Raw genomic sequence first — 15103 nt, 5'->3', positions numbered from 1 at the left:
AGGGAATCCAAATGGGAGCAGAGGAGGTCAAACTCTCCCTCTTTGCTGACGACATGATCTTATACTTAGAGAACCCCAAAGACTCAACCACAAGACTCCTAGAAGTCATCAAAAAATACAGTAATGTTTCAGGATATAAAATCAATGTCCACAAGTCAGTAGCCTTTGTGTACACCAATAACAGTCAAGATGAGAAGCTAATTAAGGACACAACTCCCTTGACCATAGTTTCAAAGAAAATGAAATACCTAGGAGTATACCTAACGAAGGAGGTGAAGGACCTCTATAAAGAAAGCTATGAAATCCTCAGAAAGGAAATAGCAGAGGATATTAACAAATGGAAGAACATACCATGCTCATGGATGGGAAGAATCAACATTGTTAAAATGTCTATACTTCCCAAAGCAATCTACCTATTCAATGCCATTCCTATCAAAATACCAACATCGTACTTTCAAGATTTGGAAAAAATGATTCTGCGTTTTGTATGGAACCGGAAAAAACCCCGTATAGCTAAGGCAGTTCTCTGTAACAAAAATAAAGCTGGGGGCATCAGCATACCAGATTTTAGTCTGTACTACAAAGCCATAGTGCTCAAGACAGCATGGTACTGGCACAAAAACAGAGACATAGACACTTGGAATCGAATTGAAAACCAAGAAATGAGACTAACATTTTACAACCACCTAATCTTTGATAAACCAAACAAGAACATACCTTGGGGGAAAGACTCCCCATTCAATAAATGGTGTTGGGAGAACTGGATGTCTACATGTAAAAGACTGAAACTGGACCCACACCTTTCCCCACTCACAAAAATTGATTCAAGATGGATAAAGGAGTTAAACTTAAGTCATGAAACAATAAAAAACCTCCAAGAAAGCATAGGAAAAGCACTGGAAGTTATTGGTTTGGTGAAAGACTTCATGAAGAAGACTGCCATGGCAATTGCAACAACAACAAAAATAAACAAATGGGACTTCATTAAACTGAAAAGCTTCTGTACAGCTAAGGAGACAATAACCAAAGCAAAGAGACAACCTACACAATGGGAAAGGATATTTGCATATTTTCAATCAGACAAAAGCTTGATAACTAGGATCTATAGAGAACTCAAATTAATCCACATGAAAAAAGCCAACAATCCCTTATATCAATGGACAAGAGATATGAATAGAACTTTCTCTAAAGACGACATACAAATGGCTAACAAACACATGAAAAAATGTTCATCATCTCTATATATTAGAGAAATGCAAATCAAAACAACCCTGAGATATCATCTAACCCCAGTGAGAATGGCCCACATCACAAAATCTCAACACTGCAGATGCTGGGGTGGATGTGGAGAGAAGGGAACACTTTTACACTGCTGGTGGGACTGCAAACTAGTACAACCTTTCTGGAAGGAAGTATGGAGAAACCTCAAAGCACTCAAGCTAGACCTCCCATTTGATCCTGCAATCCCATTACTGGGCATCTACCCAGAAGGAAAGAAATCCTTTTATCATAAGGACACTTGTACTAGACTGTTTATTGCAGCTCAATGTACAATCGCCAAAATGTGGAAACAGCCTAAATGCCCACCAACCCAGGAATGGATTAACAAGCTGTGGTATATGTATACCATGGAATACTATTCAGCCATTAAAAAAAAAGGAGACTTTACATCCTTCGTATTAACCTGGATGGACGTGGAAGACATTATTCTTAGTAAAGCATCACAAGAATGGAGAAGCATGAATCCTATGTACTCAATTTTGATATGAGGACAATTAATGACAATTATGGTTATGGGGGGGCAAACAGAAAGAGGGAAGGTGGGAGGTGGGTGGGGCCTTGGTGTGTGTTACACTTTATGGGGGTAAGACATGATTGCAAGAGGGACTTACCTAACAATCGCATTCAGGGTAACCTGGCTTATTGTACCCTCAATGAATCCCCAACAATAAAAAAAAAAAAAAAAAAGAAAAGAAGCCAGACAGAAAAGCGAACCCATTGAATTATTCCATTTATTTAGAATTCACAAACAGGACAAGCAAGCCTGGAGCGTTAAGAGTGTTAGTTACATGTGGAGAGGTTCCAGTGGCTGGACGAAGACCACAGGGAGTCCTGTTTGGTGCTAGTAATAAATAATTCTGTTTCTTGACTTGCGGGCTGGTTACTTGGGCGTATTCATGTCGTGAAAATTTATCTAGCTGTATACTTACAACTGTGCACTTTACTGTGTGTATATGTTATACTTCAACAAATATTAAACATTTTTTTAAAAGACATGAAAAAAATTTCTTTATTGCTTAAGGTTTATCAAAAATTGCAAAACTGTGATCAACCTACTATCATGATGAGACAAATAAGAAGGTTGAAAGAGAATTCTTATGAATTTACAAATTCTGTAGCTTGTGTATCAGTTAAACTATACTGTGAAACTGTAAAACCATAAAACCTCCTCCTTTGGAAAAGTCTTCTGATCCTTGTGTCCATAGTTAATTTTTGAGCTGTCTGAGTAGTAACTGTTCATTTACATATGTGGTAAAAAGGACAGTGTATAATAATATCAGATAGATTTTGAAAACAATGAGATAATAGTTTTTTCCCCCTGATGTTAGATTATACATGTATTAGAACATTCTTTTGGCAGTTGTTATACTATAGCTTTTTCCAGTTCAGAAGAAAATGCTCTAGGAAACAAAATTTCATTAATAAACATAAATGCATCTTGGTAGTTTTGCATATATATTTTTTCATTTAAAAATATTTTATTTACATGTGCCTTTTACAAGAAACTGATTAAACTGAAAAAACAATGAAGTAAATGTTTACAGCTCAAAATCATCTTTACATGCTGCAATAAATTTAAAGATACTAGGTGCTAATGTAAAAATATTTACCCTGTCCTAATTTATGGCAGCATATTTTTATCCAAAGCCATCAGATATATTTTTAAACACATATGGAAATTACATGACTTAATGTAAGGGGAAAGGGAGGGTAAGGGTAAGGGTAAGATGGGCAGAGGGAGGGTAATTGGCGGGACCACACCTACGGGTGCATCTAAAAGGGTACATGTGAAACTTACTAAAAGTAGAATATAAATGTCTTAACACAATAACTAAGAAAATGGCAGGAATGCTATGCTAACCAGTGTGATGAAAATATTTCAAATTGTATGTAAAACCAGCACATTGTACCCCATGACTGCATTAATGTATATAGCTATGATTCAATAAAAAAAAATAATACTTCAATTAAAAAAAAAAAACCATCTAGAAGCTATTAAAGTGACATGAAGTAATAATGTAGAAAAATACCTGGAATACAAAGATTGCTGACAATTCTCTCACTCATAGTTAACCATATCAATATTTTTCTATTTTTTTCTATCTTTTTGTGTAGAGTAGGTTATGAGATTGTGTGCATTTACATTAGATATAATATAACCCTTTTCATAAGTTTGAAGAAATTTTTACAACCTTCATTAGGATTCAAAAGTATCATTTTTAACAATTGTACATTTTTCAATCATTCAGTTTTTGCTAATAGAAGTAACAGTAACAATATTAAAAATATTCCTCCTTATTTTTGTGAGGAGATCTATTTTTTGGTTACATCACTGATTACATCCATGGAGCATACTTCTATAATTAGTATTGCTGAGTCATTGGAGTTACTTTTCTTTGAATTTATGGTGCATATTTCCAAATTGCTGTTTAGAGATTTTATAAAATACTGTTTAATACTCACACTAGCAGTGTATGAGATTTTCCCATTTGACAGTATCGAGTGAACTTCTTTACCTATCAGCTACTATTGGACTTACTGATGCAAAATAAATTCAGCCAGCTATTTTTCTTTCAATTTAGTATATAGCATGCTGCTATATTTTTCTGATTTTTTTAAATTTAATTTTAGATTAATATGAGGGTATAGATGATTAGGTTACATTGGTTGCATTTGTTAGGTAGATTCAAGTTGTAGTTCTGTCCCTCACCCAGGAGGTGCGCCATATACCCTTACATTGTGCCTATTAAGTGAGTAGTATGCTGCTATTTTAAGGTTGTGAATCAAATGATATAAAGTCTTGTCTCATCTTAAATATTTCCATGTAGAACCTGAACTCATAAGGAAAACATAAAACGTACCCTCCTTTCACCCACTCCTAAAGTTTCATAGGCAAAGTATAGTAGACAAAGGTTATATTCTTTATTCATTGGAATGTCTCTCAGGTTAGATTTATTTAGGTTTGTTATAATATTCTTATTTGGCTACAAAAATAACAACAGTTTAGGAATAGAAAGTTGAGAGCAAGTTCAAGTGGCTACCACAGACAAATGTGTAAGTGGGAAAAGCCTAAATTATAGTAACAAAGGTATTTCCAAAATTTAGGACCCCAAAGAATAGACAAATTTATTACGTAACAATTACAGTTATGTGTTCCAGATTTGGTGGAAAGCTTTTTTCTATATATTATTTAATCTATAATTCTATTACTAAGAAAGAGAAAGGAAATGGGAAAATTAAAAGTCTCTACCCCAGCAAGCAACCCTAATTGTAATGGCTTTAGAGAAGGTAAAAAAAATGGAACCATTGGAAACTAAAATACTAAAGTTCATTCAGTGATTGAGCAAATATTTCTTCATCAGGTGTGTGATTTGATTTTACTTTACCTACAAGCTTAGAAGTTAATCTTTTAACACTTCATATTTAACAGATTCTGGCAGAAAGCACAGGACACCTTAAATTAGAGACAAATGATTTTATTACTCCTAGCACAGTGGTTGGTATGGGCATCTTGTTTGCACTGATTCCCCTTGTCTTCCAAACCCCATAGAGATGGGGCTGTGCTGCCCAGATGGCTGCTCTTCACAGACGGGCTTTGTATTATATCTGGGGAATATTGAGTCTGGAAAATCCATTCTTTTGTAGCAGGTAGTAAGCAAGCCAGCTCTGTTGTCTTTAAGGGAGACATTATTTCATCCCTCAAGGTTGCTGACTACAAAAATATATCCATGAGAAATGGCCCTGTTAACAATGGTCAGGGCTTTGCATTCTTGGCATACCCAGAAAAAGATGTAGAAGCATCAGAAACTCAAGGAGGGACCTTCCTTCCAATATGCATCCTCAGTAGCCTCTGAAGACATTTGTATATACAGCAAAATATCGAATTAATGTTGCAGAGCTGTAAGAATAAAATTCAGCATGAAGTAGACTCTTCCTGTTCTTAAAGTTTCAAACACTTTCTCTGCCAACACATATTTTTAAAAAGATCATATTTTTATGATCTACCCTTGAAGATACAGATCTATTAGTAAAACAAAGAAAAGATAGATGAATGAATTTGATGGAGCACTAGTCATCGAAAATTAATTTATAGTATTGTGTTTCTTCATAGCCTGTTCTGGGTTGATGAGCAAGCAAACCACTTTGTCTCCAACAGTTTACTTTTGGGATAAAATATCTTAAAGTGGGTTGGTCCTATCGATTCATGCTTTTGTGATAAGTTTTGAATAATAGGAATACTTGGCTGTAATCAGCTTTAATAAGTGGGAGGGATAATGAAGAAGGAGAAAGAACTGTATGCACATAAATTAGACTTTCACTACTCACCTGCCTCCTACATCATAAACCATGATTTATACATTTTGGGCATCTGTAGGATTCTGTGGAATCCTGTTTAGAGAAAGCAAGTAAGTATTAGCAGCTCTGTCTCTCTGCTACTTGGTGACTTGAGGATTTTTAAGAAGTCAATCTTAATATTTGAGTCATAAAGATTTTCTGGAATCAAGTGAGACATAAATGTGAAAGTCCTTTCTAAACTATAAAGCATTATACAAATATTTAATTACCAAGAATTATGAGTACTTAAGGTTTTTCTCTGCCAACGAAGTTTGAAGAATATGTTCTTTCTCAATGTTGAGAGCATAATATAGCTCCTAATGAGAACATTTTTTATCAGATGCTACCTGCTTTTAGAAAGTTGAATAAAAAAAGGTAACTTAATAAAAATGTTACCAATTTCGATCCCTTGGAAGCTCTGTTTTTATGGCTGGATAAATTCAAAATTTTTTATTCAGTACTAACTCTAAAATGGTGGATTCAGTAAAATTATATTTGCCTTTCTATTGTTATTTTCTATTATTGGAAACAATAGTGATACTGTTGGCAAATATGGGAATGGATAGTTAAAGGGGACAATGTTTTGTCTTATATGGGACGAAACACATGAAATAGGATATAAAAGAAGTTGAGAAGAGGTGGAAATTTTGTGTATATGCACACTCTCACAGGGGTTAGACTCACTTTTCTCCTTTAGCTTCCCGAAGATGTTATTAATTGCTATGAAAAGGAAAAGAAAAACAATGATGATATAATTCACTTATCTTTTTTTAATAGAATAGGATTGTTCCTTATGTTGAAGCAACTTTCAAGTAATGTCCTTATCTTTTTAGTATCTACTATATGTTTAACCACTCTACTGATGGAAATTGACAGAATCATAAAACTTCCAAGCTAGAAATGACTTTAAGGATCATATAGTAATAGCAGATGAGGAAAGCAATGTCTTTAGAATTAAAATATGTTTCTGAGGGTCACACGTCTATATGATGGTCTAGAACCTTAAGCTCATTTCTCCTTTCTTACTAGTAGCAGTGCTCATAAACTGTTATGTATTATCTTAGAGTTTTGAAAGTATCTTAAAGCAAAAACTTGTCATTCTCTTCTTAGGTAGTTATTACTAGTAAAAGTGGAGAGATCTTGTATCGTATTTCACCGTGGGCGAAGTATGTGGTTCGTGAAGGTGATAATGTGAATTATGATTGGCTACACTGGGATCCAGAATACTCTTATAAGGTGAGAACAACAAATCTTTAAAAAAATGCCTGTTCCAATATTTCTAGGAAAATTAATTTTTACTTTTATATCTTTTATAGTAATGTTCCACACCTCTGTTTACCTCTGGTTTAGTATTTCATGTCATAGTGCTCCTCTTAGCTGTACATACATCCGAGTCCATTTTGTGTAGCCAATAAAATATGGACAAGTTTTTTTTTTTTTTTTTTTTTTTTTTTTTTGGTAGAGACAGAGTCTCACTTTATGGCCCTCGGTAGAGTGCTGTGGCCTCACACAGCTCACAGCAACCTCCAACTCCTGGGCTTAAGCAATTCTCTTGCCTCAGCCTCCCGAGTAGCTGGGACTACAGGCGCCCGCCACAACGCCTGGCTATTTTTTGGTTGCAGTTTGGCTGGGGCCGGGTTTGAACCCGCCACCCTCGGTATATGGGGCCGGCGCCCTACCGACTGAGCCATAGGCGCCGCCTGACAAGTTTTTGTTTTATTCTATGCTTTTGAGGTTAAAGGGGAAGAAAAGAATACTGTCACTACTTAATCCCCAATCTGTAAGGGATACAATTTTTTTTTTTTAAGCTAGAATATCTGATTTACTAAAGATTGTTCTGTGGTATAATGTTTCTCAAGGCCGTGGGTTTAAGCAGGATCAATGTCTGTAGGAGCAAGACAGAGAGATACTTACCTCGTGGATGTTTAATTAGGATAATTTTTACTGCTTTATTATTTACACGTGTCATATGTATCTTTGAACTTATTTGTCCTTTACATTTTTGGAGTTTGTTGATAAATTCTTTGGGTTTGATAATCCTCTCTGCATTTCTTGGCTCTTACATTTTCTCTAAGGCTTAGGCTCAAAAAAAAAAATTCACTCAATAATATGGCATAAGCCATTACATAATCCCTCTTTTAAAATAGGTGTATCATAAAAAGGGTATTTCTCCCTTTCCCCGAAATTTAGTGAATGTAGCCATTGTCTTTTCTATGTGAAAATAGTTTCAAATGTTTGACAAAGTTTATTCACCATTCATTTTAACATATGTGATCAGTTAGCGTCATACCTGAATTCCTGGTTTCATTTTACATGCAATTTTATGTTCTCTAGTTTAAGCATTCCAGACCAAAGAAGCCACGAAGTCTGAGAATTTATGAATCTCATGTGGGAATTTCTTCCCATGAAGGAAAAGTAGCTTCTTATAAACATTTTACATGCAATGTACTACCAAGAATCAAAGACCTTGGTAAGTAATAACTGATTTTCATTCAGATAAAATTTTAATGAGTCTGTTCTCTTATTAGAAAAGCTAATTACAACTGTCTCCTTTTTTGTGTTAAGAGATTAAATATGTAATAGAAATGCATTTTATTTTAGGCTTCTCAAATTGCCCTGTAATAGCGATAGCATAGAAAAGAGAAATGGAATAAGATAGCACATAAGAATGGAAGATAGTATTCCACTTTCAATTTTAAGTAATGTGAACCTGGTGGCTTTTAAAATTGTGGATAAATATGTAAGCATAATTACTTTTCTACAGGAGAAACTGTTTATCAATTTAAGTCGTCATTCATCATAACCTGTTCATTTTATTTGTTAGGCAAAAAATCTTTTATGTGTAAGGTACCTACAACACATTCATGTCAGAGTCATTGCGTACAGCCCCTATATGGATAACTTAGTGAACAAACATTCATGGAGCATCTTCTAGGAGAAGCACATTGTGCTAGATATTCTTATAGTGGACTGTAGTGACACAGACCCTATCTTCATGGGAACAACCAAGAAAATGTATTGTATACTGGAGAATGATTGAGTATGCTTTATTTAAATCTGGTATTTTCCAATTTATAAGTAATACTTAAAAAAAACATAATTTCATAGCATGCTTAGCATCTAATCCAATGTTTAGGCAAGACAATAAGGTACATTTAATTATAATGTTTCTGCTTGTAGTCCAAATTTTGGCTAGAGGAAAGGTTTTTAATTCATGGTTCTAGTTTTCGGTTATCTACTGATTATCTTTAGTGGTGAAGTCATGTCGCATCCAACATAATTAACTAGGTGTATGGATAATTTGGCCTTAACTATATTTAATAGGTATTTTGTTAAAATTGCTGTATTTGAGTTATTCTTTTATATAATAGAGTAATACATTATGATTCATTTCTTATAGAAGTTTCAGTAGCACAAAGATTCTCTTGCTCGTCCTCGTATCTGAATTGCCTAGCATAGTACTTTGAAATTAAATAAATTCAGGAATGATTAATGCCTTAAAAATTAATAATAATTAATAATTAAGATGTTGCTTGATTATGACATAATATTTATTACATAGTAGAGAAATAAAATATAGACTCTATGTTTGTTATAAGATACACAGTAATTGATTTATGTTATCTGAGCAGAGGTTTATATGCATATTTCTATCAGGAATTCTATTCATAACTATTCATAGAGTTATTTTATTTTTTACAATAGATTAACCAATAGTAACTTTTCAGAAGATTATGAAATCATAGAGAAGTGTATGCCCTTCTTAAAATGTATACATTTCTAATACCAAATGTGAATTTGTAATTGTTTCAGTATGGATAATGTACTGAAACATGTACATGGAGAACTACAAGATCAACCAAGAAAACGAAATTAATTTGCTACTTGTTTGTTTACAAGTGTTTACAAGTAAAGTCATATAATTAAATGAACTGGCTTTCAATATAAATTTATATAAACTGTTATGAAATTGGAAAACTTATGTGAACTGTATAAGAAATATTCCATGTAAATTACAGAATTGTAACCTTGAAAGTAATCAAATCATATTTGAAAATTTTTCTAAATTATACTTTGAAGAAGAAAAAACTTTCTTAGCTTTTTATATTTCCTCAGAAACCAAGAGTTCCTTTTCTCTGATTATTTGCTTATATTAAAAATACATTAGTAAATGTTGTTAATGTTATAGATTTTTAAAGTACAATACCTACTATCTGGGTTGCTTCATTTATTGTTAATGCAAAACATATTGGAATGGAAAGGAAGGTGGCGTGCGTGTGTGTGCACATGCATGCTCATACGCATGTTTGTAGTAAATTTATATTGCAAAAAATAGTGGAAACACAGAAGCATTAATTATGCCTACTTAAAAGCTACCTTTTTGATAAAATAGATCTGGTAGTATTTCTTATGTTACATGGTAAAAATGACTGAAATATATAGAAAAAGGCAAAATTAAAAAGTCTGTGTCAGGCCGTAACTTTTATTTAGCTTTCGTAATCTTGGATATGAATATTACAAGTGCAGCAGAAGTTTAGCATATGTAGATTGACATCTTTAATATCCTAAAACCAAATTAAGCGTAAATTTGCATATCATTTATTGCTTGTTAAAATGAAGACATTTCCAGTAGCTAGAATATAACTCTAAGAAATTAACTGTCCGATTTTGTGTTAGAAGGTCAGACAAGCAAAAAATGTTAAAGTGGAATTTTCAAGATGATTAGAGTTATAGATCGTATGTAAAACTTACTGTCTTTAGAACAAGGACGCCTGTTTTTCAATACTTTCCTTAAAACGTGGCCTTCAGTTTCCACTTGACCTTTGCTCATCTAGGATACAACTGCATTCAGCTGATGGCAATCATGGAGCATGCCTACTACGCCAGTTTTGGTTATCAAGTCACAAGCTTCTTTGCAGCTTCAAGGTAAAATGAAAGACTTCTATTCATTTTTGTTTTCAGACAAAAATTAAAAATGAATTTTTTATACTTTATTTAACATTTCATAACTTGTTTGGGGATTAATAGAGTTAATAAAAGCTGAATATTATCTTTGACAAAAGGTCACGTAGACTCTCTTCCCATCTAGCCTTAGAGACTGACTCTGATTTAATGTTGCTTTTCATGGAATGAATTCTAGTAAATAATGTCCAGTTACTTGCTAAAATTGTTACAAGTTTGAAGGCCCAAGCTTTAATCAGAAGATAGTGTTCTATGGAGGTCATTGTTGGCAGGGGTCCTAAAACTTTTTAAAAAGGGGGCCAGTTCACTGTCCCTCAGACGGTTGGAGGGCCAGACTATAGTTTAAAAAAACCCAAAAAACTATGAACCAATTCCTATGCACACTGCACATATCTTATTTTGAAGTAAAAAAACAAAACGGGAACAAATACAATCACACTGCCTCATGTGGCCCGCAGGCTGCAGTTTGAGGACCCCTGTAAGGGGCTCACATCCTTTCTGGAAAAAGATTAACTCTTGTAGAAAGATCACTAGAAGAGGTCCTTGGTAGGACATATACTACTGACAAAAGGCCTGCCCTTCCTGTCAACTGAAATCCAAGGAATGTGGCTGTCTGAGCAGAAAGTCACCAAAGGGTCCTAAGACAGTGAGGAGCTGCTGGCCTAAATGACCACACATTGAACGAGTCCAATATTGCTCTGCTTCGTGGAGTTTACCATGTGGTGGCATGTAGACATTAATGCAATGATCACATATATTGAGATTTCTACTTATAATAAAATCTAAGAAGAATATGACAGGCTGCTGGAAGAGCATACAAGTTTGTAATAGATCTGAATCGATTTTGGAACTGAGACCTACAACATGATTAAGAGTTAACTGGGAGAAGAATTGAATTCATAGTAGGTAGATAACATTCTAGACATAGAAAAACAAACTACTGATCCAGGATGACTTCTCTTTATAGTAGTTCTCCATGAATAAGTTATCTGTATTTACTATCTCTGCTCATTCCTTCCTGTTGAGTACAGTGGTCATTTCTTAGATGACTTGAATTGTCAGCACCATTTGGCACAACTGGTTACCTTATTTTCCCCCTTGGCTTCTAGAATATTATAACCTCCTATTGTTTTCCCCACCACTTTTGTGTCTACTTCTTTATTTCCTTTGCTCTTTCCTTCCTTTTTATCTTTATGACCATTAAAGATTGGGCCCATCAGGACTCTGCCCTTGATTCCATTGTACATCTATATGAATACCGTAGGGCTCCCATCAAATCTCATCTTTTGTTGTGGCTTGAATAAAATATGTGGTGTGTGCCAACTTCCAAAGTTATGTCTCCTTCACTGACCTCTCTTATGAACTTTAAACAGTGTTTATTTGACACTGTGATATTCTCTTTTTTTTTTTTTTTTTTTTGAGACAGAGTCTTACTATGTTACCCTTGGTAGAGTACCATGGCATCATAGCTCATAGCAATCTCAAACTCTTGGGCTTAAGTGATTCTCTGGCCTTAGCCTCCCAAGTACCTGGGACTATAGGTGCCCGCCACAACACCCAGCTGTTTTTTTTGTTGCAGTTGTCATTGCTGTTTAGCTGGCTCGGGCCAGGTTTGAACCCGGCAGCCTGGGTGCATGTGGCTGGCATCCTACCCACTGAGCTATGGGCGTGGCCCGACACTGTGATATTCTAATGCACATCTCACACTTAATGTGTCTAAAATTAAATTCGTGTTCTTATCTTTGAACCTATTCCTCCTGCAATCTTCTGTAATTCAACAAATGATGTTTTTTCATCTTCCAATTGTTCAAGATAAAAGAAACTTGTTATTATACTGTACTTTTCCCTTTCTGTTCTTCACTGCACCCAAACGATTAAAAAAAAACCTAGTCATATGTAAAAACAGTATCCAAAATCTGGCTGCCTTATCTACCCTTACTGCTGCCCCACTAGTTCACACTGCTGTTAGCTTTTACCTGGATTATTTCCAGAGCTTGTTCACTGGTCACTGTGTTTTCTCTGGTCCTCTTTCCCTTCTTTAACCTTCTCTCTCCCAATTCACATGTCTGTTTCCTGCACAGTGCCCAGAGTAATCACTTTAAAATGAAAGTCAGATTATGTCACTCTCTTGTTCAGAACCTTCAAATGACTAACTCTTTCAGAATAAAAGCCAGAGACCTTACATTGATCTACTAGGCCCTAGTTGATGCGAGGCTGGGCTGACTCTTTGCGTTCATTCTTTCTTGATTATTCTGCTTTAGCCATACTAGCATATTTTTTCTTCTTTAAATGCTCCTACCTCACTCCTACCTCAGTTCCCTGCACCTGCTATGTCTTTCTTTTGGAACATTCTTCCCCTACGTATGTTCATACTTTATTCCTTATTTGTTCTTCTTCAAATATGGCCTTCTTCATGAAACTCTCACTGATAACACTACTTAAAATAGCAAACCTGCCATTCCCATCAGAACTTTTTCTTCATTTTTCTTTGGAATACTTATTACTATCTGATATTCCATGTATTTTGCTTATTTATTATCTCCCAACTAGAATGTAAATTCCATAAGGGCAGTGATGTTTGTTTTGTTCACTGTTGTATCCTTAAGTATAGAAAATTTTATGGCCTGAAGTAAATAATTCAGTAAGTATTTGTCAAACAAAGTAATGAATGAATGAATGAAACTTTAGTGCTGTTCATTTATTGAACATTCTGTCCAATGAGTGTACAAAAGGCTAGGTGCTTAGGATAAGGAGTAGAAGGGGTGGATGCCAGAATATAATCTAATGTTTTTGGAAGGAGCCATATTAGGCAGTATAGTGAGGCCATGATATTGGCAGTGTTCTTGATCCTGCGGACAGTAGCACAAGCATGGTTTTAAGTATTATCAAATTTGCACTTTTAAAAGATAGTTCTTGTTGCCCAGTGGATCAGGCTATTAGAAGACTTACTATGTACTAAGCACTGTATTGTATAATTAAAACAAGTTGATCACAGCCTCTGCTCTTAAGAAGCATATAGTCTAGTAAAAAAGAAAGAGACAATTAATGATGAGGAAGTTATTTATCCAAAGGCAAAGTTGAGGCTACAAGAGGCAAGAGGCTGTAGTATTGAAATAACATAGAGATTAAGAAAGGCCTTACTCTGGGAGTGATTTTTGTTTTCTATTTTATACCAACAAAGAGACTGCTTTTTTTTTTTTTGAGACAAAAGTCTCAAGCTGTCACCCTCGGTAGAGTGCTGTGGTGTCACAGCTCACAGCAACCTCAAACTCTTGGGCTTACACAATTCTCTTGCCTCAGCCTCCCAAGTAGCTGGGACTAGAGGCGCTCACCACAACACCGACTGTTTTTCTGTTGCAGTTGTCGTTGTTTGTTTAGATGGCTGGGGCCAGGTTCGAACCCACTGAGCTGCAGCACTGCCAAAGAGGCTGCTTTTAGCATGAGCACACATGCATGGGAACTACACATTATTTCTGCCGGGTAGTGAAGGCACGACACAGGGACATTGGTCCTTTGGTTCTAGAGGGCATTGGAGTTTGGGAATAAGTATGGTTGGGGGAGAGGATGTCCTCAATCAGGGCACCATAGATGTTCAAAGAAAGACTCAAAGAGCCTCATCCTCAAATGTACATACTCAAAGGGATGGGCAGGCATGTGACCAAGAGTGACCATGGCTAGCTAGGCTAGGAGAGAGAAATCAGAAGCTAGGAAGATCAAGAGGCAGAGTTGTACCATTTACATTCTCAAAAGGTAATTTTTGGTTGGGATATAAATAAATGTACATTTAATAGCTTGATTTTAATTAGTTTTTTATTTAATTGTTTTAAATTTGCTTCATAACAAATATTTGAAAATTTGAGTTATATCTAAGTATCATGTCACGCTGAATTTGAGTATTTAAAGTATCTAGTGCTGTTCTGGTGACATAATTGATGCACAGTTGGCTGTTTGCTGTAAATATGATATAATCTTATTCTTGCCATGTTCTTTACCTTCAGTCGTTTTGGAACACCTGAAGAGCTAAAAGAGTTGGTCGATACAGCTCATTCAATGGGAATTATAGTCCTCTTAGATTTGGTACACAGCCATGCTTCAAAAAATTCAGAAGACGGATTGAATATGTTTGATGGGACAGATTCCTGTTATTTTCATTCTGGACCGAGAGGGACTCATGATCTCTGGGACAGTAGACTGTTTGCCTACTCTGGGTAGGTACATACAATTTGAAAATGTTTTCTTTGGTTAAAATTAATGTCAAGGGGTGTTACTAAAGTCATTGTATGTGTACTCTCTCGCTGGTACTTAAGGTTCTTAATTTAATTTTTTTAATTGTATGAAGAATTTTACCTTGTGTTCTGTAGCACATATATGTTGTATTAAGTTTCAGTTTTATAAATATTATTGCCATTAACATATGTGGGTTATATTGTCATTTAAAGTTGTAATGTGACAATATATTAAAAAGAACACTTTATCAGGTTGATCTAACCATAGTAAATCATTTAATAGAGAAACACACATTGCT

At 34.9% G+C, this 15103-nt stretch overlaps 1 protein-coding gene across 1 annotated transcript in view; it reads left to right on the top strand.

Annotated features, from left to right (window-relative positions):
• Window positions 1-15103, top strand: part of GBE1 (1,4-alpha-glucan branching enzyme 1) — a 284024-nt gene that overhangs the window by 137389 nt on the left and 131532 nt on the right. Inside the window, exons 4-7 of the mRNA XM_053564216.1 lie at window positions 6727-6852; window positions 7951-8086; window positions 10452-10542; window positions 14577-14786. Of these exons, the coding sequence (XP_053420191.1) occupies window positions 6727-6852; window positions 7951-8086; window positions 10452-10542; window positions 14577-14786 (563 nt within the window). The remainder of the gene's footprint in view (window positions 1-6726; window positions 6853-7950; window positions 8087-10451; window positions 10543-14576; window positions 14787-15103) is intronic.

Source organism: Nycticebus coucang, chromosome 16, assembly GCF_027406575.1.
Source record: "Nycticebus coucang isolate mNycCou1 chromosome 16, mNycCou1.pri, whole genome shotgun sequence".
NCBI classification, from domain to species: domain Eukaryota; kingdom Metazoa; phylum Chordata; class Mammalia; order Primates; family Lorisidae; genus Nycticebus; species Nycticebus coucang.
This window is presented reverse-complemented; position numbering and strand designations above follow the sequence as displayed.